Source organism: Lytechinus pictus, chromosome 5 (assembly GCF_037042905.1).
Source record: "Lytechinus pictus isolate F3 Inbred chromosome 5, Lp3.0, whole genome shotgun sequence".
Lineage (NCBI taxonomy): Eukaryota > Metazoa > Echinodermata > Echinoidea > Temnopleuroida > Toxopneustidae > Lytechinus > Lytechinus pictus.
In genome coordinates this window covers 24,615,030-24,640,240 of record NC_087249.1, presented here as the reverse complement: position 1 = coordinate 24,640,240, position 25,211 = coordinate 24,615,030, and the positions used below count along the sequence as shown (strand labels likewise).

General features: G+C 34.3%; 1 protein-coding gene across 1 annotated transcript in view; it reads left to right on the top strand.

The window, feature by feature from the left end:
* The window catches only part of LOC129261637 (ADAMTS-like protein 1), a 28,676-nt gene extending 6,481 nt beyond the window's left edge, over positions 1–22,195 (top strand). Inside the window, exons 2-5 of the mRNA XM_064099452.1 lie at positions 11,107–11,268; positions 11,729–11,968; positions 21,791–21,914; positions 22,188–22,195. Of these exons, the coding sequence (XP_063955522.1) occupies positions 11,107–11,268; positions 11,729–11,968; positions 21,791–21,914; positions 22,188–22,195 (534 nt within the window). The remainder of the gene's footprint in view (positions 1–11,106; positions 11,269–11,728; positions 11,969–21,790; positions 21,915–22,187) is intronic.
* Positions 22,196–25,211: the final 3,016 nt, after the last annotated feature.

Here is a 25,211-nt window from a genome sequence, read left to right as displayed (position 1 = left end):
ACCGATCTGGCTCATTATAGGGGTTGCATGGAGCTTATAATGCACCAAATCATGTTATAGAGAGAGAAGCATGTAGTAATAGATATGGATGGGAGTCATTATGTCATTAATTGCCACAGCTCATTGCCTCTTACTGCTCCCCCAAGTACATGCCATTCTTGCTCTATGTCATTGCGAGCCCATTCTTTGCATTAATGCCCTATTCACATCTAAAATTTAGTCTTCTGTTTATGTGATGTCATTGATATTCTGAAATTTTGGGGGCAATATGAGGTGTGATATTAATTTGGTACCATCAGAAAATCAGGGATGGTTTATACAGTAAAACGTGTTTTTCAATCATAATTCCTAAAATGTACAGGTAATTTTAATAAGCAGAAAGAAAATAATGCCTTTAGTTTTGATTAAGATGAAGATAATTTTCTATAAATTGACACAGATTTTATCTCTATTCTTGCGAACAAAGCTCTGTTTAAGTTGATATTGATATCATCTTTGTATTTGCATCAACATGCTATTTCTGCTTTGATAAAAAATTATTATATAATACATATTCATTGCCATAGTCCTTCTGCTCAACAAAGGACTGTTCTCCATCATCATAGTGTTTTGTCAATGTTTTTACTGAGCTTATGTTGTAGACTTTCTCTTTCCATCATAGACAATTTCCCTTAAAAAAAATCAGAATATTTATGGAAATAAAATGAAAAAATGAGTGCAAAACGAGTAGAAATTGAAAAAATACTTTTCATGACTTTCCAGTCAAACATAAAAAAAAAATCAATTTAAGTTTTATACAGAATTGACACTGTTCCCATCATTAGCGGGTTTGCCTACTCATTTGCATGCTGGCATATTCAATTTCAGGAGAGGAGTAGACCTTCAATGTGAATAGTGCAGTATGCATTGATTTGAAGAGAGTATGTTGTATGTATGTATGAGTTATGACTGCATTCTCTTTTACAGCACACAGCATATAGAGGCCTTTTTCTTATTTGATTATACACAACACATGCTCTAATAATGATTGGCATGAAGTCGATTTCAACTATATAACATGAATATCTAACATTAAAACCGTGAGTCAGAAGTTATGTTTAAAACCAAGTTTATCCTTTAACATGTTTTTAAAGGCAAATCATGCTAAAAGAAATGTTCTGAACCTTCAGTCTTTTATAACAATCGGGTCTAAAATTAACCATGAACACTTCATCCATGTTCCCTATTACACCTTGACCACATCCTATTACTAATGTTAACACCACTATTCTCAGACACAATAAAGAACTTAATTGCAAGTTCACAACCTTAACCTGGCTGTTCAACCAAATAGGAGTCTGAAGCAAATCTTGCACCAGTATATTGAACTCGTGTCATATTGCGGCATGGATTAAAAAAAAAAAATTCAGTGAGTAACAAATCCATTGAAAAAAAATCTTCAACCTGCATACTGCAATCTTTTATATGAAATAGACGCAACATTCCTTACCAGTATACATGGTATAGATGTTTTCAACAAGTATTCAAGATATGGTACAGTATGTATGAATACACTTAGATCTACACTTTTTCTACACCCATTAAGAGATGTATTAGGAATAGCTGTGGTGTGAACACTCGCACCTCCAGTTATGAAACTACACACTTATGAAGGATTGGTTCTAAGTAACTAATCTATTGACGAATATGTGTTTGACGGATAAAAGTGGGTCGAGTCTTGTCAACCAAAGTTCTGGTAGATTCTAACAAATATTTGGTTGATTTTGACCAAACTTTCATGGAGTGCATCACTATCAAGAAGATTCAGGGTTGGCAATTTCACAGGAAAAAAGGGTTTATAAATATAATGCTGAATATATACTTAAATGTACAGGAAGGTACAGGGAAATGCTAGATGCTTTAGAAACACCTGGGCAATACCTGAAAATATTGAAGACTATTTTTTGGCCAAATATTCCAACTATTTTCTCAAAAATTATTGAGGCGGTATTCACAGGTATGATTCTGAACCATAATGCAATTTTTAGACTGTCTTGTACACCGATTTGTAATAGATGTTTTTTAACTTTGTATTATATTTGTTTTTTATGTAAAGGTTTTACTGAGAGAATAAAACGATTTGAATTTGAATTTGGAAATTTTGTATTTATCACCAGTATTTCCCCCTGTGGACAACCCTGATAGGATTGCAGTGGTGTTCACAAACATTGAGTAATTTTAAACCATTAAACACCTCTGTTGCAAATGTAGTAGGCCTATATCATCAGGAATTATTGCTGATATACAGCCAATGGACAAAGATAGAAGAGTAGGGCCTATAATAGAAAGAGGCATTATCAAATTTTAAGTTTGGGTAGACAGAATATTCCCCCGTCTTTCAAAACATGAAGGGCACCTTGTTTTGTGTTAGATTTGCTGCTTGAATTGATATGAGATGGATGCACAACAAGGTTTGTAGTGACAGTGTTGTAATGATGATGTCATTCTCAGTTGAATCAACATTGAAAGTGATCTTCAAGCAGTAGCTTGACAACAGTTTGCTGAAGAATGAAATATAATATAGATAAATAAAACTACAAAACACACAAATTATACAAAGATTTGTTCATATACCAGAACACAAACAAGAGAATAGGCTAACGAAATAATGTGGGAGAAACAAAGAAGAAGATGATATAATTAGAGGAGTGCAAAATTTGGTACTGTAGTCCTATTAAGGATAATCGTTTCTAATCAATAATATTCTTCATTTCAATTATGTTCTGTCATGTTTATTTATTATATTATGTTATGTTTATTTATTTATTTAATTAGTTAGTTAATTAATTAATTGATTAATTAATTAATTAATTAATTTATTTATTCATTCATTCATCCATCCATCCATCCATCCATCCATCCATCCATCCATCCATCCATCCATCCATCCATCCATCCATCCATCCATCCATCCATCCATCCATCCATCCATCCATCCATCCATCCATCCATCCATCCATCCATCCATCCATCCATCCATCCATCCATCCATCCATCCATCCATCCATCCATCCATCCATCCATCCATCCATCCATCCATCCATCCATCCATCCATCCATCCATCCATCCATCCATCCATCCATCCATCCATCCATCCATCCATCCATCCATCCATCCATCCATCCATCCATCCATCCATCCATCCATCCATCCATCCATCCATCCATCCATCCATCCATCCATCCATCCATCCATCCATCCATCCATCCATCCATCCATCCATCCATCCATCCATCCATCCATCCATCCATCCATCCATCCATCCATCCATCCATCCATCCATCCATCCATCCATCCATCCATCCATCCATCCATCCATCCATCCATCCATCCATCCATCCATCCATCCATCCATCCATCCATCCATCCATCCATCCATCCATCCATCCATCCATCCATCCATCCATCCATCCATCCATCCATCCATCCATCCATCCATCCATCCATCCATCCATCCATCCATCCATCCATCCATCCATCCATCCATCCATCCATCCATCCATCCATCCATCCATCCATCCATCCATCCATCCATCCATCCATCCATCCATCCATCCATCCATCCATCCATCCATCCATCCATCCATCCATCCATCCATCCATCCATCCATCCATCCATCCATCCATCCATCCATCCATCCATCCATCCATCCATCCATCCATCCATCCATCCATCCATCCATCCATCCATCCATCCATCCATCCATCCATCCATCCATCCATCCATCCATCCATCCATCCATCCATCCATCCATCCATCCATCCATCCATCCATCCATCCATCCATTTGTTTATTATTATTATTATTTTTTTTGGGGGGGGGGCTTATTTAAATTATCTTGTTCATCGCAACTTCAGTTCTTACAAACAATCTTTCAATCAGTTTATTTTTTGTGTATTGAAATGTAAAATATGTAACAGTGTAGAATCGTTTATTTAGAAAGTGAACATCTGTAAGACATTTCAGTTTATGTAAAATGGCATTTTGCAGGTGTAAAATATTTATTACCCCTGACAGCAGGTGATGTATGAAGCTCATATAGGTAAGTATTTGCCACCCATCATCCTATCACACTTGATTTTAATCTGGATCAGTGATATTAGCCAACACCCAAATCTATTGACTGATTGATACTTGGCATCGGAGCAGGGATTCTTACCCATAATGCCTAGCAACTGGTCATTGGTCAAATATCTGGCATTCCATATAACCTATTTAATTTTTGATATATGTTAGAGTTTTGACTGAAGGTGTGATGTGATTCATATTTTCAGTTTTCGTGTAATGCTTTCAGTTTCGTGTTATGGATGAGCGTATTACTTGAGATAAATATTTAATGACACTATCAGGGTTGTATATACTTCGTGGATTTTAGTAAGCAACCATCTGTTGCTGAAATGATATTTCAAAATCTGTGATCACTCTGTAATTGCCCTTTAATATGTAAATTTGAACTTTTGAAATTGATTAGACTCTATCCTAAATGCAAAAGTATATATTATTTTCAACAGATCTTCATTCAGATTTAGAAACTACTTTCCTGTTTTAATAGACTTGGCCAAAAGTTTAAAACTTGAGAGAATTTGGAAGTGTTTAGTCCCTCTGCAAATCACTCACTCAACTCTCAATCTTCAACACAGGAACACTTGGTGTTAACACCTTGCAAAATTCAAGGGCATTAATGACTACAGGGAGAAGAAATTCATTCCCGTTTATGGCAGACACCAAGTTCAGTACTTGCCATAGATTAATATCTTTGGGAGACATCTTATTGGTTGGATGCTTGTATCCCTTCCATGTTGTGATTGGTTCTTCGTTCTGAGCGCTCTTATTGGGTAATGAAGTGTTAACATTTTCTGCCTCAGGAGGGATTAGTGTTTTCAGCGCAGAGGAGTCAAGATGACCTTCAGACCATCACCGTTGGATGAGATTGCTTTCAAAGTGCTTTGGAGAAATTGGATCATGTTGCAGATCTTTTGATAATAGAGGAATTGATTGATGCAGCATGTAGTTCAATTTAATATTCATTGAGGGTGTTTTCTATCAAAGAAGTGGGGAACTTTAGAAGGTGTAATATTTCAAAGCGCAAGAATCATTGTAATTATCATTGTCATGGTTGTCTCTTTCATCGTCATAGTCGCACCATCGTAATCATCACCATCGTCATCATCATTATCATTATCATCACCATCATCATCACCACCATCATTGTCGTCGTCGTCGTCGTCATCATCATCATTATCATCATCATTGCCACCACCACCATCGTCATCATCATAATCATCATGATCATGATCATCATCAATGTCTTTATACAGTTCTTTTCACCTATATGGCAAAGTTACCATAACAACACTTCTAAAGATGCAATATTGCAATATATTTCGTAAGACAACACAACAAAACTACGAAGACAAAATAAAACAATATTAGTTTGTAATAACTACATATGGCCCCTGATGATGCATGTATTCTAGTTGAAATCTTCTCTATCTGGTAAACACAACCCCCAATATTTGAGGTGAAAAAGTTTCTCAAGGTAAATGGGTCAATAAACATGAAAAGCTGTCTCCTTTGATGGATTAATCTATTAACACAATCTACCTGTAATCTTCTTAATACCCTGTATAGTGATTAAGGCACTGATTAATGTAAGATAAGCAAGGTTAATCTGTCTATCATGTTAATAACTGTTAACAGTTAATTCCTTGTTTCTATATAACCATGAGGCTGTGATCATTTCTCATCTAGGAATGTACAGTCGGCTACATGTTGCCATTCTTTGCCCTTTTAAGTTATTGATAGCAAGGAATAAATGGAAAAGCTCTTGATTTTTTTATAGAGCTGATTTTCTTAATTAGTGCAGTTTCATACTGATTGTATCTTTATCAGTACTATTTTCTGGTAGCATGTAAGACAGTCTGACCTGGATCATCTACATAATTTATGACCAGGGGGTGTTTCACAAAGTATGACTTAGAGTCGCACTTAATGCTGACGCGTACATAATATACAGCTCGCAATCTTATTGATTAATACACAGTAGTGTGCGTCCTCTTCGCATGATCTGACCAATGGGGTCATACCTTTTGTAATGCACACACCAAGGCATTTAAGTGCGACCCAAAGGGTGTGTTCAATGTCGGTTTCCAAATTAAAACTGCAACATTAATCGTGATTGAAAACGTGATTATAAAATGTAGATATAATGAGAAACAACGGGTGTGTTCAATGTCCTCCATTCCCAGTCGTAAAAGTAACCGTCTTTCAAATCACGATTCGAAGGAAAGTTTGAACGTTGAAAAAAAATGCTCAGATTTTATGACCTTCATTATCGTGAATGCAGCATTGAACACAATTGAGCTTTGAAACATCTTTAAATTTTCTCTCGCAGTGGAAGCCTACACAAGGCAGCAGGTTCCAGAACTGACCGTTTTTTGTGATGGGTCAAACCATGGACCTAGTATGTCCATGGTTTGACCATAGAGCTAGCTCTATGGTTTGACTATACGCTCTTAAGCTGTGCTAATGATCAGTGTTCATATTTTTAACACTGAACAGTGCACCGTTTATCGTGTTTGTGTTCTGTGTTTTATAATTGAGTTTTCAATCATGATTCTTGTTGCTGTGTAAATTTTAAAATCGACATTGAATACACCCTATTAAAGTCATACTTATATCTTTGTGGCCAGGTGTAAAAAGGAGGAGTTTTGTATAATTGAGATTATACATTTCAACTGATCATTGGGCAATAGCTGATGTAGTTAGTGACCAATTCAACTCCGGATTTAATTTGAATACAGATGATTATTCATTTTAGATCTTATCTGATTAGAATTTTATATTTAAAGTGACCACAACCAATCTAGACATATATTAAATCTTTGAACTTTAATATAGTCTTTATCATATTGTACAGTTTCTATACGATCATATCATCATAGTCATTGTACATTAATGCTTTTAAATTGTCTTATTTTACAATATAGGATCTTGGACCACAATCATGTTTAACTTTAATATATTTCTTTACTACAAAGAATAAGGAAATTTGATTTTAAGCTAAGAACCCAAGGCTAATGAAAGTAAGGTTCTTAGTATACATGTCACTTCAAAGTGAGAATTTGTTTTCAATCATTTATTCCATTCATTGTACCCTTTTCTCCTCAGATGTTTAGGAGGGTTGAAGTCATCGGATTCATTATCAGGACAGTAGACCGATGTTGACACACCCTTCTCATATTTTGGATAATAATCCAAAACCCAAATATGTTCTCCTTTTAACACATCGCAGCAATGCCCATTTTTCACCCAAACTATATTTCCGGACGGGTTCACAAGTATACAGACAATGCAAATTGATGAAATGTGAATTCATTTTTTTTTCTTAGATTTAACCAAGTGCTTTGGTAGATTCTATAAAACAACAGAAATGAGGTAGCATTTTTTTGTTACAAAGATTAAAACAGCCAATGGTAATCAATGAATGAGGATGTAGATTTGTGTTGGTACCACTTTATATCAATTTTGAAAGTTGGAGCTGAAGGTGCATAAAATGACAATTTTATGTTAATTTTCATGTTTTTGTTCATGTTTGCTGAAAAAAAGTGTGAGGGGGAGGGGTTGAAGCCCTCCCTGCTTCAGCAGCCCCTGGTAAATACTGTAATATAGTGACCTTATTTAAAGTACATGAAACTTAAATCTAATACATTATTAAATTAACCGATGATGCTATTTATGATCAGTATCTCATGAAAGTGTATTTATATATTTGTGGGTTAGGCCCTCCCAGCATCTGTCTTTCAATATTTATATTTTTTGTTTATGTTTTTGTCTCGCATGCATAGCAGAGCGAGACTATAGGCGACGGCGGCGTCAACATCAAATCTTAACCTAAGGTTAAGTTTTTGAAATGACATCATAACTTAGAAAATTTATAGATCTATTTCATGAAACTTGGACATTAGCTTAATCGAGTACCACTAAATATCCTGTGCGAGTTTCAGGTCACATGACCATGGTCAATGGTCATTTAAGGTCAATGAACTTTGGCCGTGTTGGGGGTATTTGTTAAATTACCATCCTAACTCTGAAGGTTTATGGATCTAGTTCATAAAACTTGGACATAAGAGTAATCGAGTATCACTGAACATCCTGTACAAGTTTCAGGTCACATGACCATGGTCAAAGGTCATTTAAGGTCAATGAACTTTGGTCGTGTTGGGGGTATTTGTTGAATTACCATCCTAACTCTGAAAATTATGGATCTATTTCATAAAACTTGGGATATAAGAGTAATCAAGTATCACTGAACATCCCCTGTGAGTTTCAGGTCACAAAACCAAGGTCAAAGGTCAGTTAAGGTCAATAAACTTAGGCCATGTTTGGGTAATTGTTGAATTGCCATCATAACTTTGAAAGTTTATGGATAGAGTGAATGAAATGTGGACATGGGTGTAGTTGACAAGTCTTAAGTCACCGTTCAAATGTCATCTATGGTCAATGAACGTGGTATTATGTCATTATATGAATGGTGTTTTTGTGAATGATTATTTTATAGTAGTTTTCAAAGTTAGCACTGCTGCTACATGTATATTAAATCGCGTAATGCAGGCGAGACTGCCAGAGGCGTTCCACTTGTTATTATAAATCATTAATATTTCAATCATTTAACTGTTTTTTGAACAGTTGAAAATTACTTTCTTTCCCTTGGTATTTGCCAGGAATATCTTTATCATATAATATAACCTTGCAGTTGGATTCATAGAACATGTAGAAGGAGGGAGGAATACTGTAGCTCTTCAAATTATATGATATTACTAGGGACAGTGATTTTCCGTTTTACCGTTAAATAAAATGGAAATTCTGTTTGGTTCTTATACTTTTCATGTAAAAATTCATGGAATTCACCTTTGCAAACGGAATTCAGGTTTTTGCTGTGAACATATTCAGTGACAAAACAGAATTTCAATTATTAGATCAAGTTGAAATGGAATTACAGATTTTAAGAAACGGAAAAGACCATTTTTTGAAACGGAAAAGACCATTTTTTGAAACGGAAAATCACTCTCTATATTACCCCATGCCAGAACACTGAAATCTCAGCAGCAGTCTCACACACAATTTCTCCTCCATTGTCATTCAACAATACAGAATCTTGCCGATATACCTCAAATTTAATCCTGTTTTGAGAGTAAAAAAGATGTTTTTAAGTGATCCCAGCTCATGTTAACCTGGAGATATTTGAACATGTGAAAATGACGACTGACTTTCTTGTGAAATATGATTAGTTTTTTGTAACGTAGTATTTACATTTTTCATTTATTTAAATACATATTTTACATTTTTCCCTGGGGTAACTTACAACATACAAGTGCAACAGGATTTTATATCAATCTAAATGATTTAATTGGTTAAATAATTTGGTGTTGTTTTACTCTATGATTGTAAGACAAATTTACCAATGGCAATTGGTCATTATTTTTAAGTGACAAGTACTGTTATGCTAGCTTTAATGTTTTTAGAGTATGTTTTACTTTGTATAGGTTTGAAGGCATTATATTTCCCATATCAAGAAGGACTAATTTAAAACTAACTCATTTACTCAAATCACGTTATTGGAGACATATTAGCAGTCTCCCTGATGTTTACTTTACTACTTATCAGTCATTATCAAGCGACAAGGCACTTAAAAGAACAAGAGATAAGATACATGAATGACAGAACAATTCATCAAATAGGAAAATAGCCTAATGCACCTGCAAATCTGCATTCTTTTTTAGGAAAAGTAGGTCAAACCCCCCTTTTTTTTTAAATTAAAATATTGTGACCCACTTTTGATTACGACTGCCCCCATCTTGTAGTAGGTTTATGTCTTTTTTTAATTAACCTTCCCCATTTTTCGCCTGTCAAATCTGATACAAAAATCATGAGAATTTGTTTATCTCCCTTGCCCCCATTTATGAAATCCGGGATGTGCCCCATGTTGAACCCATGATTTGTTTAGTACAAATATGTGTTGTAGAGTTTCTGTCCAATTAGGAATTATCAATGTCCTTAAACAGATTCGCAATCTTCCCTTTTCTACGGATGGTCCATCCCTCATATACCCCTTTCATAAACCCAATTATGCGGCTAATAGCAGCATAATTTGGTCGTAAAATCGGAGGAGGACCAGAGTTATCCGCATTATTTTGATGCTGCAATTATCCGCATAATAGCGGCATCGGGACCAGATTTTGACTTTATGAATGCATTTCCAAATAATGCGGATAATTGCCATGGTGCGGTCACAAGGTCACCCTTTTCCAACACAACCGCATCGGAGGGGACGTGTGCAGTTGTCATGACGATTATCCGCCTTTTTCAGGACGGGCGCTCGTAAAAATAGTGCGGATTATTTTCGGAGTTTGTGAACGCAATTTTTATTGAATTATCCACATTACTCTTAGGCGGCTAATTGGAGGATGGGTTTATGAAAATGGTATCATTCTATTTCTTTTTAAAACTTCACCTACATTTCTTCTCTCCTCATCCATTAAATGTGTTAGTTGAGGTATTTCTTTCAATCAGCCTATATACACTTTCAGTATGGCTATCTTTCTTAAGATAACTTGTGTATATTTTGAATACCATCAAATTTTCTTTTTCAGAACAAATGCAAGAATTATGGATTAGTCATGGATTATTTTAAATCCATACTTGTGTCTGTTAGACACATTTTATTACCTGGTTGGGTAATGGGTTATGATATATTGCTTTACTTTTGGTTTTCATACTTGCACAATAAATATTGAATCTTATAACTTGTGGGTCAAAGACCAGAAGGCCACAACACTTTTGTATCCATTCTGTTCAAATTGCAATCTTAGTTTTGTAAGTAGCCCCTTAAAAATTTGAATAAAAACAACATGAGCAGAGCCCAAACCATATTAATTTTGTATGGATTATATTGAAAATTGATGTCTTGTGAAAATGGAAGAAAATGATTTGAATTGAATTGAATTCAAATTCATTTATAATCATGATGATTACTGTATATTCTTGCTTTCTCATTGTTCTTTAGGCTCTATCATCACAAGGAGATGATGATAGTTGGACAGAGTGGAGTAGATGGAGCGAATGCTCAAGAACATGTGGAGGAGGGGCATCCTACCAGACGAGACAATGTAACACCGGTCAGTCTTGCACCGGTAGAAATATCAGATATAAAACATGTAATACACAGGTAATTCATTTCTCTTGATTTTCAATGAGTGAAAATGATAAGTAGTCACATTTTAAGTGCTAAGAGGTGGAGTAATAAAGTAAAAGTGCACATCTCTGATACCTTGAATGTCCAGTGTATATAAAATGACCCAGTTAAATCATGTGCAGACTTGGGCATATCAAGCATTTTATTTAATAGCCTAATGGGAGGCGAAGATATCTCAGAAAAAAGGTTTGTCACTGTTAAAATGGCCATGTATATTTTTCTCTTCTTTCATGAAATGTACTTTGCATTGAATGTCATTAATTAGCAAGATTAAAGTAAGGTTGATTGATGCTGAAAATAAATGAAATTTGAAATGTTTTGATAATAAATTATTCAAAATATACATTGATTGATTATTTCATTTTTTTTACAGGATATGAAATTATTTTTTTTTTTTTAATTTCCTTGGTTTTCTTTTCTTTTCAATTAATAGGAATGTTCGGGAGAGGAGTTGGATTTCAGATCACAGCAGTGTGCAGCATATAATGATGAGAAGTATGAAAACAGAACAATAGAATGGGAACCAGTAGAATCCTCATCATTACAAGAAATGTGTTCACTCGTATGCAGAGTTAAGCATCACAATTTTACTAAGATGCTTGCACCAAAAGTACTAGATGGGACTAGATGTAACAGATACTCGGTTGATATGTGTATTGCTGGAAAATGTGAGGTAAGTACAGAATTTTCTTGCATGTTATTTGGCTTATTTAACAAATAGATATACGGTATAGTTTTCAGTAAGACATAACACATTTAATGATTTGCAGCTTCAGCAGCTCAGTAAGCAGTTAGTAATCGTGGATTTAGAGATATAGGCCTATAGAAGTTCCATGAGGAAAAGTAATGCCCAAGAATTGGATTATTCGAGAAGCACACTTAAAAACAATTTTGAAACAGAAGTTGTAAATATATTTTTAAAGGATATTGAAACTCATGAAACAAGTTAATTTGTGTGAAATCAGAAAAAAAAATAAAAGAATAAGATCAACAAAGGTTTAGTGAGTAAAATTGGACATTCCAAAATAAGGTTATGAGTGTCTGAATGTTGAGTGACTCTAGAATATTATATGCTGCAGAGATCCTCTTATTGGTAATGTAACAAGATGTGTAATGTACAATTCTTCCCTTTGGACACTGAAAATATACCCCAAAACATTGGTTTTTGCTGATTTTGGTGACATACCAATTCATCCATATGCTGTGAATCATGTCTGAAATGTCCTCTCATAAAAGAATCACCTGATCTTGCGATATACTGGAAAAAGATTAAAAATTAGAGTAGAAAATATGCACCAAAGTAAGGGGGAAGTTGAAGTAGTGTGACATCACAGATCTTGGTCACATTGCCAATATAAGAGGGTCTTCATTGCATTAGTTATCCCAACTCATAACTTTTTTTATTATTCATTCACTTTTCCTCAAATTTACATTATCTCTGCCTTTTGATTTTTGTCTTTCATCTATAAGTCAGGTGGTTTTGATGGTTGTATACTCCTTTAAAAGTGCTAGAAGTATATACCTGAAAGAGAAAAAAAATGATACAAAATTAAAATTTCCTCTATCTCTTGCTGAGATAGCAGAATAGCATTGGTTTGTGTAACGTATGTGAATGTATGGAATTGTTCTCAGACCACTTTATAACAAATAATATCAGTTGTGACAAGTGTTCAAATATAGGATATTTTTTAGAGTTCATTTAATAGAGTTATATCATGGTCCCCTCACAATAGAAATGACTCCTTGTAACAGGACATGATGAATTGCAGTTGGGACTTCATACAAAAGAGCATTGGGTGAAGATAACCCTAACCAATTGCACTGACAGAATATTTGGTCAGATTTTTTGTCAGTATAAACGTATGCACCTGGTCAGTGTATCAGGGTCTCGTTCACAGAAACAAAGGAAACAGATAGAATGAGTGTCATCTCTATGTACAATAGCCATGACAGCAAGCTCATTTCCTATCCATCGTGTCATCCAAGTAAATAGTCAGGCTATATTGGTTTTTTTTAACTGTCGAAGGGATATTATTCATCAATAGTACTGTATGTGCCAATATTCTTGAGTATTGTCTATTTTTATGTTTCTCAATATTTGTTTATCAATAGAAATAATGCATTGTTATGTATTTCTGCATATTTAGAAGTTTGATTTAATTCCCCTCAAACAAATTTGTATTATTACCATAGTCTTCGAGCCAATATTTTCATGATTTTCAACCTTTCCCACATATTCTTCATTTTTACCACAACAGTTGTAATCATGTATTGTTGGAATAGTCGATGAGCCACTGTTTCAAGGAAAAATATCATTTGATTTTTAAACTGTTCCAGTGTTTACACACTTTGTGTTGTATCCTATACGGATATTGATGTCTAACAGCATACCGTATTTAATAGCCAATACACAGCTATTTAATGATTGTTTCCCTTCAAATATCTCTAATTCATTGATGAAGAGCCAATACTCTCAAGGGCTATTCCACGGTTACCCACGTTACATTTGGAGACACCTTGACTCATACTTGGAGCTGTAACTCCATTATTATTGATAGGAACTAAACATCTCTTTATCACAACATAGTACGCAGTCTGACTATCCTTTGTATAAAAACAAAACTTGGGAAATTTCATTATGCTCCTGGCAAATCTTTGAAATGTGTCGGTTACTCATGTTACATGATTTGGACATGCATAAAATGAAAAGTGGACATAAGTGAAAAGTGTCCTCATACAAGGCTTTATGAAAGTTGATTATATCCATTTCAAAGAAGTATATTAGGGAGACAAATTTGTATATAATTAAAAAAATAAAGAACACATGGTTTTTACTAGGGGTGCAGATAAAGTGGTTACTCACGTTACGGTTCAGATGGGCTATATGTACAAAGACACATTGAGCTCATGTCCACCAACCTATGTAATTGCCCTCAACCGATCCAGCAAATTGATGAGTTTGTGTTTGTTGTACCTTTCGCAAGGATAACGGCTTGTGCCATCTCATCAGGTTTTCACGTCTGGTCAGGCAAACATGTAACCGATCATTCAAGAAAAGGGCCCCCTAAATTCCTGAAAGGTCGGGCACAGTTTACCTGTCACTTTGTAAAAATTATCATACCCCTTTCATAAACCCAATAAAACCTATCCTCCAATTAGCCGCCTAAGAGTAATGCGGAAAATTCAATAAAAATTGCGTTCACAAATTCCGAAAATTATCCGCATTATTTTTACGAGCGCCCGTCCTGAAAAAGGCGGATAATCGTCATGACAACTGGACACGCCCCCTCCGATGCGGTTGTGTTGGAAAAGGGTGACCTTGTGACCGCACCATGGCAATTATCCGCATTATTTGGAAATACTTTCATAAACTCAAAATCTTGTCCCGATGCCGCTATTATGCGGATAATAGCAGCATCAGAATAATGCGGATAACTCTTGTCCTCCTCTGATTTTACGACCAAATTATGCTGCTATTAGCCGCATAATTGGGTTTTATTGGGTTTATGAAAGGGGTATAAGTCAAATATATGAATGTTCGGGTTCAATTTACCAGATGCTATATGAGAATTATAAGCCAAATATACAAAGGGTCAAGTAAACTGGACCCAACCTTTCTTGAATTTAGGGGGCCCTTTTCTTGAATTATGGGTTATGTGATCACCGACTGGACGCAATGTGATAGCACAAGCCAGGATACTTTCATTCATGATAGAATACTGCATGAAATAATATTTTCAAATAACATCTCCACAATATTGTTCACCATACCAAAGCATATTTTCAAGTTTCTAGTAGAATTGTTTATGAGATCATTTCCCCTGATACCAGCCAGTGTTTTCAAACATAGCTGCTGTCATGAATGTTGATTATTTCATCTTTTCTTAAATTCTGTTCTCTGCCCCCCAAAAAAGAATTATCAATAGAATAGATAAGCCAAAAACTCCAATTTAATATTTTCACGCTTCCCCTAACCAATCCAACCTATCAATACCAGTGTCTTTAATTCAACCCCCCCCCAAAAAATCTTGATTTACCAATATTTAGAAATGGAAATATCATTTGCTGTTGCATAATAATTTGAAGAAAATAAACCACGACAAAAGATTACAATTTTTTCAGGCCTCAAACTTTGGTGTAAGGACCATGAGTCACATATTTTGATACTTGTTCTCCTCATTGTCATGGGAATTTGAACATTATAAGGCTTCATTTTCTCAGGTGATTGATTATTTCCCTTTCCTTGTAATCGTTTATGTCTGGCTCTTTCGTCTATTGTTTTTGAATAATTTCCTGTGCGATGGGTTGACACTGATCATAGTGCATCAGTGGTACATGTATTTACAAGGCAAACATCCTAAACTGGAACATTTCAAACTCTGCCAGGATTGTTCTTCATTTCAAGGGTCCTGTTGAGTTAACTTTACCATCCATTGGTAATTACCATGGTAACAGTGCTAAGCAGCCAATCAAAATCAAGGATATCTTGGAAGTTACCATTGGTTGGCAATGTCTGCATTTTAATAACTTTGCAACCGGACTCTGTAGCACTTGTCAATACCATTTCCAAGGCATGCAACTATAACATCTCAGGTAGGTGTTTCATAAAGCTGTTCGCAAGTTACGAGCGACTTTACAAACGACTGGTGATCCTTTCTTAGGCGCTAAATCATCATCAATTAAAATTGACTTGAATAGAATTGAATTTATTGTCGAATTAAATGGAAATTTGGTGCTCGCTGGTTTTCAACAAATTTACAAATACAACGTATACAAATAAATAATAATTGACAATCAATATATATATCCAATAATGAAAGCAAAATGGATGGCGTTGTGATTAAATTAATATTTAAATTTGGTGTATATGTCATTTACCACAAGAAAGTATCACCAGTCGTTCTTGATATCACTCTTAACTTAAAGTGATTGGTTAACATTGGTTTGACTTTTAAAAAATCTGAGCTAGAAGGTCACACTTGTCACCTGTGTCTGTGATATGTTACAAAAATGAAGCCCAGAAAAAATTGCGTTCGAAAATAATTATTTAGTGCTTCAAAAATTGAAATATAAAGTGACCGAAAACACCATCTTAATTTCATCCCATACACTTATGTGTACTATTTAGGCGTCTATAAGACGCCTATTTACAAAATCGGGGTTTGCCTTGTAGTTTTAGCTTTTCATTCTCAATAATGGTTGTTTTCAGGGTTTATTAGTTCTAATACATGCACTTGTACACATGTTTCATCTTGGTTTGAGAATTTTTTAAATCGGCTGCTCACAAAGTTAAACAATACCTTTAATATGAACAGCTTTATGAAACACCCACCAGGGGAGTGTTTCATAAAAGCTCCCAGGTCCCCAAACATTACTCATACTGAAAACATTCTAGGCAGAAATTTGTTTTGTTGGGATTGGTAGGAGAAGCTTAATCTTTTGAATTACACTGAAAGACACTTTTTTTTAAATGCAAGAATGCAGATGAATTACAGTAAATTATTATCTTTTGATGACAATATTTCATTTTCAACTTAATTACTAAAAACTATAAGTATATAGTTGCTGAAATAGACAATGCCTTTAATATAGATTTTGATTAAAAAAAAACTTGTATGATTCCTGTAAACATTTAATTGAGAGAGATTTATTGATTAACTCCATTCACTTGTTTCACGCAACAATCTTCTAAATGTAGCATCATCTGATCATTATAATACCTCTTTATTTAATGAGTTAATAAGAATTTTAAAGATTAAGATTTTCTCTAGAAATTAATTTACCCAGGGAAAATGGAATGTTAATGAGCGAAGGGGGAGGGGAAAGTCTGTCTTACTTCACAATAAAGTTTCATCATTGGTATTATGTCTCTGCCTAACTTTAGAAGTGTGCTATCCCCTAAAGATGTTTTAAAGAGTATTTTACATATGGTTCCCATAAGAGCAAGGCATATTTCATATGTTTTTATGTGAATGTATTGGCAAGCTATGCAAGGTGCACTATACTTTTCTTATATGTCTAACGGTTTCCTGGACATGGCCAATATGGAACCAGTCAATGTAATTTCCTTTGGCCTTTTGCCCAATGAAATAGAGAAGGGTCAACTCTCACATTTATTAATCTTAAGTGTCATGTTTTACTGCTTAACTGCCAATCATAATCATATTATAAAGCTGAATTGGATTTTTGCTTTTACATGCACATAAACAGGCAACGTCAACAAAATCAATATGGGGGGTGGGGTGTAAACTCTAAAATCATTTCATTCATTTTGGAGATATAAATTTCTATTAATTTTGATTCATGAAATTTATTTGATTTTAAATTCTGCTATGTTAAAGGTAAATGCTAGTTTTGGTAACGATATCAAAATGAGTTCGTACAGAATCCAATGAAATGACCACCAAAGTGTCTGTTTGTATAAATAAAACGCATGTGCCAAAGGATTCTGGAAGAAATTGTGTAATTGCTGAGAAATCAGCAAATAAGCACAGGATTCGGGTAGAGCGTCGGGCCCGACGCTCAAAGCAATAATTATACACTGTCCCACTTGCGCTTATCTGTGTTGGGGAAGTTCAGTCTGAACATTATTCAGCGTAGATTTCAAGATTTCACAAAGTTCAGTTTATGTAACTGTACCAGATCTAGATCCTCGATGATATACTGACAATTAAGCCTGGTTTTACAGACTTTCTCATGAAATCAGTGTTTACTGCAACTACTGGAATTTCTCTTTAAAAACCAATTCAGTATTGATTAAATATTAAGAAAACTTCAATGAATATCTCCAGAATGTACCAAACTTGTTTCTTCATCCATTTATTCAATGTGTACTTTATTTTTAATTGATTAATATTTTTGTTTATTTTTAAATTGGTGAAATCATGAATAGAAGTCTTTTTTGTTGAACAGAAGAGTCACAGGAGCTTTGTCGGTAGAATAACTTGTAATTTGGTGATATGGGTGTGAAAATGATAGGATGCACTAACAGCTTTTTCGTAACTGCATGATTCTGTATTATCAGGTCCCCAAGAGGGAAATTAAAGCTGTAGGTCCTCTGAATGTTTTAAAAACTTACAAATATTTATGCCTTTTCAGCAATAAAGTAAAACAACCAAATCCAAAATCATGCGAGTGTGAAAAGTTCCAAGAAGTTTTTGACTATCATAGGATTGGAATACCCAGTGATTCTTGGTCATGCTACTTGCCTTCATCCACTCCATAATTATCAGATGATTAGATCTGACATTTTTAGGCCCAAGAACCAGATCTCGACAAGTCATTCAGATTTTTACATAGGCCCCCCCATCTTGTTCAATACCCTCTTTAACTGAAGTATCTAGACAAAACATTACAGGGTAATATGATTTGTATCCTTGAGTTCAGTCACAGGATGACAAATTTTCCATCAGTATATATTAATCAAGCTGTAATATACTGTATTCTGATATCAAGTGGCTCTTATTGAATATCACATTGAATATCATAGTACAATGATCATAATAAAAATAATAGCATCATGGATTTTTGGAGGGGGACCACTTGTTATAAAATGAATGCCTATATGTGAGTTTTACCTGCTGTGATTTCCAGAGGTTTTAATTGTTGAAAACATTGTTTTTGCTATATTTCAATAAATCAATAACTACATATTGTATTGATATGGTATTTTCAGAAACATTGTTGGCATTCATATGTGCATACTGATGTGAAAAAGAAAATCTTTGAATGAATTCACTTTTAATATGTTTGAATGAGAACATAACCAAAAGTTCTTGAATTGATGATTTATTTAGGAGCTGAAATATGTTTATTAATATTGTCAGAGAAATAAATCAAAACAATGATTCAGTTTTCATCCTTGTTTAATATTGAGGATCCATTCTGATCTAACTTCTTTCACGTTCAGAAATTTGAAATCATGGTGATATGATATAATTTATTGGTAGGCCTACTTGATTTCATATTATTTCAATATTTGTTACTGGAAATGGAAATTGGGATTTCAAATAAAATCTAGAAATTTGAACATTATTATTCAGTTCAGTTCAGTCTGGTTTGTTTTCATTTCTCACAAAATATAATACAGTATATTTGACAAGAAGGAACAAAACATTGATGATAAAATAGTATATTACAATAGTTCAATAGAGATAATACTATGATAATAATATTTAAAGGTGCAGATTGGAGACACGTATAGATGAGAATATGAAGGGAAAACAATTCAAAAGCAGTGCTCTAGACTCTGAGGATAGATTCTTCTATCTTATTAATGAGAACAGGGTTCTGGAACTATATAGAGAAGGTGCTGTTTTGATAAATGTTAGAAAATGACATTTGATGCGTGATTGTAAAATTGATTGTTATGGCTATTCTTTGTTTGATACAAAAGCTTTGTAATAATAAATTGTGTTTGCTGTGGTAGCAATTACAACTGCTCAATTAACGTGGAATGCTTCTATTAAAAATCCATTGTACTGAAAAGTGTTGAATGGTTTGTTGCCATTCATCTCAGGCATTTTATTGACTTGAAGCCACCACTCAAGTGGACAAAGCCAGCGACTGAAAATATTTTTGCAAAATTATGGCTATCAGATTTTGCCTCCAGCGTAAAATGTGGTGGGTTGAAAGTGATCTTACTACAATGGCTCTGAAATTGATATGACTGTCAGGGAGAAAGTCAAGTCCAGAGGTCAAATTTTTTTCCAAAAAAGAAAAAAAATTGGATGTCAAAATCTAACCTTATAGTTTGTAGCTGAAGCAGAATTACAAACAAGTTGGGAGCAGGAAGGTAAATTGTTGAAATGATAAGAAAAGAATTTGATATTCAAGATAACTTTCAGGTAAAAAAACAAAAATTTAATTTTTATTATTTATCAAATATGGAGTATTAACTATCAAGTTTCAGTTGTCAATGATTTGGTAAAAACGATATGAAATAAAAGGACATTTGGTAAAAACTAATCTGATATAAAAAATTCACTTCTATTCATTGTATCTACATCTCTACACATTCCTCTCTCTTTAAGAGCTAAATTACTCTCATTATGAAGTGATAATGATTAAAATGTGATTATTGAATTGTTTAGGAAAAAAGAACTAACAAACGAGTCAAACAGTGAAAATGCCATTTAAGTTGAAAATAAAAACACACACACAAACGTTTCATTTTATTCACAGTCATTACAGGGAAAATGATTTTAATACCTTTCAGACTTTCTCAGATTGGGCTAAGAAAGGCCACTTTATTAATCCTTTGATCATGAAATTTTGGAGGCTTGTTACTACATGGTTCATATTTTTAAATATGGAAAGGGAGGATGACAGCCAAGTCTTTGCAGGTCTATGCTATAACTAGAGTCTTTCCTATATCAATAATAACCATATAGGCCTATGATTGCATTTTACAAAGATGCATGAGCCTCTCTTTAGATATATTTAATTCATCTACAATATGAAAAATCAATCTGTGATTTATCCTGATTTTAAAGAATCCACAACACTTCAGTTTACTGGTAAATCAGAACTTACACCATGTGAAAATTCATTGAATTTACCATGGCAAAACAAGATGTCTTTGCTGTGTACATTTTCTTTGAAAAAAACCTGGACTTGCTTTTGAAATCAAATTTGAAATGGAATTACAGGTTTTCAGAAATGGGAAATCACTGCCCTTTCTCTTGTTTAACGAAGAAGTGAAATATATCAAAATTCAAAGAGAGGGCTATACCGCTAAGAGGAGTTGGTAAGAAAATCAGGAAAGTTTGTTATAGGAGGTGTATATTCTATCCTTAGGCCCTGTAGAATGGTCTCTATATCACGTAGTAGCTACACCAATTCATCTCTGTTTTCTTTCAATATTATCTCAGAAAACATTCCCTGCTTCGTTTTGTTGAAGCATTGTTGAATGCACTCAGGATACAGCAAGTTAGACAATATTTTCAACAGTTCAGTATTGCGGAATCGCTACTCACTCCTACCGTATATTTTTTATAGCTGAAATTTTTGCAGTGGTTTTATTCTTATGAATTTGAGATTCCACTTTATCAAACATTGCTATGCAGGTCTGGTGCCATGACATTTGCTCCGGTGACAATATAAACCATAATCCTTATCTTCATATTATTCTGAACCAAAAACTCTATTAGAATCCTAACTCTAACCCTATGCCCTCTGAGGTTGGAGCAAATGTCGTGTCACTGCACGTCCAAAGTGTCTACAAAAACTTTTTAAAACTCACGTTTATGAAAAATTGTCAATATTTGAGAAATCGTGAAAATATCTCTCCATAATTAATATACAAAAATTTTGGCTTATGCAGAGAATTGGAGGTCCCTGTTCGAAATCGTTTTGATAGTACTGTAGTGCAATTTGGATAACTTGTAAGTCATAATGTTTCATTTTATTTATCAACAATTTGGGTAGATCGATAAATGGAATTTCTTTGCTATGTGTTATACTAATGAAGATGATTTATTCTTTTAATTGACAGCCTGTTGGATGTGATCATGAATTCAATTCGACTGCAACATTTGACAGATGTAAGGTGTGTAATGGAGACAATACGACATGCCAATTAATGAAGGGACGCAGAGTCGTTGATGCAAGGGATACAGGTAAGGTATTCTCACTTTGACGCAGAAAATCATAAGCAGTGGTTTGAAAGAGACTTGTTGATTAAAAACATAGATATACAGTAGGTGTATATCACCTTTAGTCATAGATTTAATGCTTTTAGAATGCTTTTAAAATGCTGTAAAAGCAGAAAATTATTGATGAAAGTTCTACAAGCCTCGATCATCATGTAATATACATATAGTTATAGATTAAAAAAAAATCTCTCATGGGTTTTCTTTTCTTTTGTGTACTATAAATTCTATAAACTGCAGCTCTGTAAGGAAATATTTGATTTTTAGTGGTGGTAGGCTTCAGTAGTAGGCATACAGACTTTTTGTTTCCCAATAATCCTGTAAAACCAGACATTTAATTGTAGAAATGCCATTCATTGTTACCTCTGCTAAAGGTGTATGTTTGTATGTTATTTATCATTAGGTGGGTATGTGTGTGGGAATTTGAAGTTTGAACGATCCTTATGCCTGCATGTCACTCTCCTTTCTCCTTTCAACTTAATATTTTTTTAAATCTATCGGCCATTGAGTTCTTGTGTCTGTTTCATAGGCGCCTATATCGGGGAGGGGGGGGGGGGCACTTTAAGCTGGCGCATAGTTGCTTGAAGGTTTAATTTGATTAAAAACAGAAGGAGCCACTGGTGTCAGAAGAAGTTAGACGGGGCGTGATTTCAACACCAGTTAAGTTTTTCCTAGGTTCGCTGCTTTTCCAGTTTGCATAGATTGGCTTGCACAATATGCTAGAGGCAATGGTTGGAGTGGAATCTTTTAATTTGCAGGATCATATATATAATCAATTGACACTCGATTAACCTACAAGATTAATAGTGCCTTATATTTCCCTTTCCTTTTGATCAACCGAAAATAACAATATATTCTGAATTCTTGAAGAGCTATGCAGTATGATGAATGAACTGTGTCAAGGTTAGAATGTGAATCTACCAAAAATAATCTAAAAACCACACTGGTAAAAAAGGGGAAAAGGTTGACAGCTCACAAATTACAGAAGCTTGTTTTCCACATGATGAAAATTGGTTGTAAAAGCATCATTCATCAAGTTTGACATTAGGTATTGTGTTGAGGTCACTGGAGGTCACCATGATATCTCCCAGTCAATAGGAAGCTCATTATATTTTATGTCTGACTGTCATAAGCTTCTCTATTACAATTCAATTATGGAGTCATAAAACATGTCTCAGATTATAGAGCATGGGTAATTTCAACTTTCCACTTCAATAAAGAGGAAATGAGAACAAATGTAGGTGTATTATTAGAGGTCATGCAGAATGTAGGCAAAGGTCATTTAAAGATGATTTAAATTTCTGGTCTAGATGGAAATCAATTCAAACGAATCAACTAAAGTTTACAAAGGAATTTCCCAAATGCAACATACTTGCAAGTACACATGTATGTCTTCAATTTATTTGTGTGCCAATTAATTTGTGGCAGATTATCTCAATTTCTTGTGATGATGGAAAATGATTTCAAACAAAGTGAAACAAAATACATGTATGTATATGCAGGGTTTTCCCAAATGTTAACCAGCAAATCTAAATGTTAGTAGACTAAGATGTATGGGCTGTACATATTGAGTGCATGCTGAAAGAAAAGAAAATTGAGTTGGTCCTCTGGCCAGATGTGCATAACATATGATCTCAGATTCCTTTTCAATAATTGTAAGTAATTGAATGCACAGTAAGTGCCTCCACAGAAACGTTTCTTTTTTGTGGCTGATCCATAAAAATCGAACTTAACCTCTGGCCCTGTTGCATAAAATGTTTTACAGAAAAGCTCAGGTTTTCTTTTAGCAGAGTTGTGATAACCCAAGTTTTTTAATTTTTACCAGAGTTTTGTACGATTTATAAAAAAGTTGTATGCAACAAGCCCTTAGGGTAGAAATAAGAAAGTATGTTTCCGATGGAAACAACAAGTGAGAGAACCAAAGATTAACTAGACCATTCAATAACTGACCTTTAAGTTATTATTGCTAGTGTTTTTTTTATAGGTAAAGTAAAGATAATAGATGATTTATATTGCCTCCTTATAAAATTGTAGATTCATATTCCTGGCAATCCTAATATTAAAGAGAGAAATTAACCAAATCATTAAATTGCACAGAAGAGTAAAAAGGAATACTTTTGGTGCTTCTCTGGCTAAATTCATATCAGGATTCTAACACTTATTTTAGAAAGTAGTATTTTGCAATATGGATAGGCTTATAAATGAATTACAGTCTTCATCAATAATTGCTTTTTAGAAATAATTACCTGTTTTATAAATGTATTTTTAAGATACGAGATGGTGTCTTTATCCCACATTCTCTCTGACACCTTCACCTTCACCAGAACTGATCTTGACCTTTAAGAAGCCAGAGTAATGATTATTAGACCTCTCAGTGCTTTATAGTACCTCCTCCTCCTCAGATACCAGAAGAAGTCAACGGGACATCATTTCATCTGTCAATCTGAAAAATAATTTGAGAGATGAACTTTAGACTTGTGAGGGGGATGTGTCATGATGAAGCCAATTATATCTAGAGTTAATCAGGTCAAAGTTCACAGTAGTAGTCTGTATCCGTAAGTTTTCATACGTGCTACAGTGCTCTATTTCACCATGAGGCAATATGTTATATTTGATAACGAGTGTATCGTGAAGCATTTATGTATTTATTTATTTATTCATTTATTTATTTATTTATTATTGGGCACTTCAAAAAACACACAAATAAATAAGATAAAAATCCATTTGATACAATTGATACATCTCAAGAAACAAACAACAACAACATACAGCACAAAATATGCACATGGATGTTAAGCTTTTATGTTTATTGGGCAAGGTCACTTATAGGACACCCTTCAATAAAATGGAAAATGGCATAGAAAACAAGGCCATTTATACCCCTTTCATAAACCCAATAAAACATATCCTCCAATTAGCCGCCTAAGAGTAATGCGGATAATTCAATAAAAATTGCGTTCACAAACTCCATAAATTATTTTTACGAGCGCCCGTCCTGAAAAAGGCGGATAATCGTCATGACAACTAGACACGCCCCCTCCAATGCGGTTGTGTTGGAAAAGGGTGACCTTGTGACCGCACCATGGCAATTATCCGCATTATTTGGAAATACGTTCATAAACTCAAAATCTTGTCCCGATGCCGCTATTATGCGGATAATAGCAGCATCAGAATAATGCGGATAACTCTTGTCCTCCTCTGATTTTACGACCAAATTATGCTGCTATTAGCCGCATAATTGTGTTTTATTGGGTTTATGAAAGG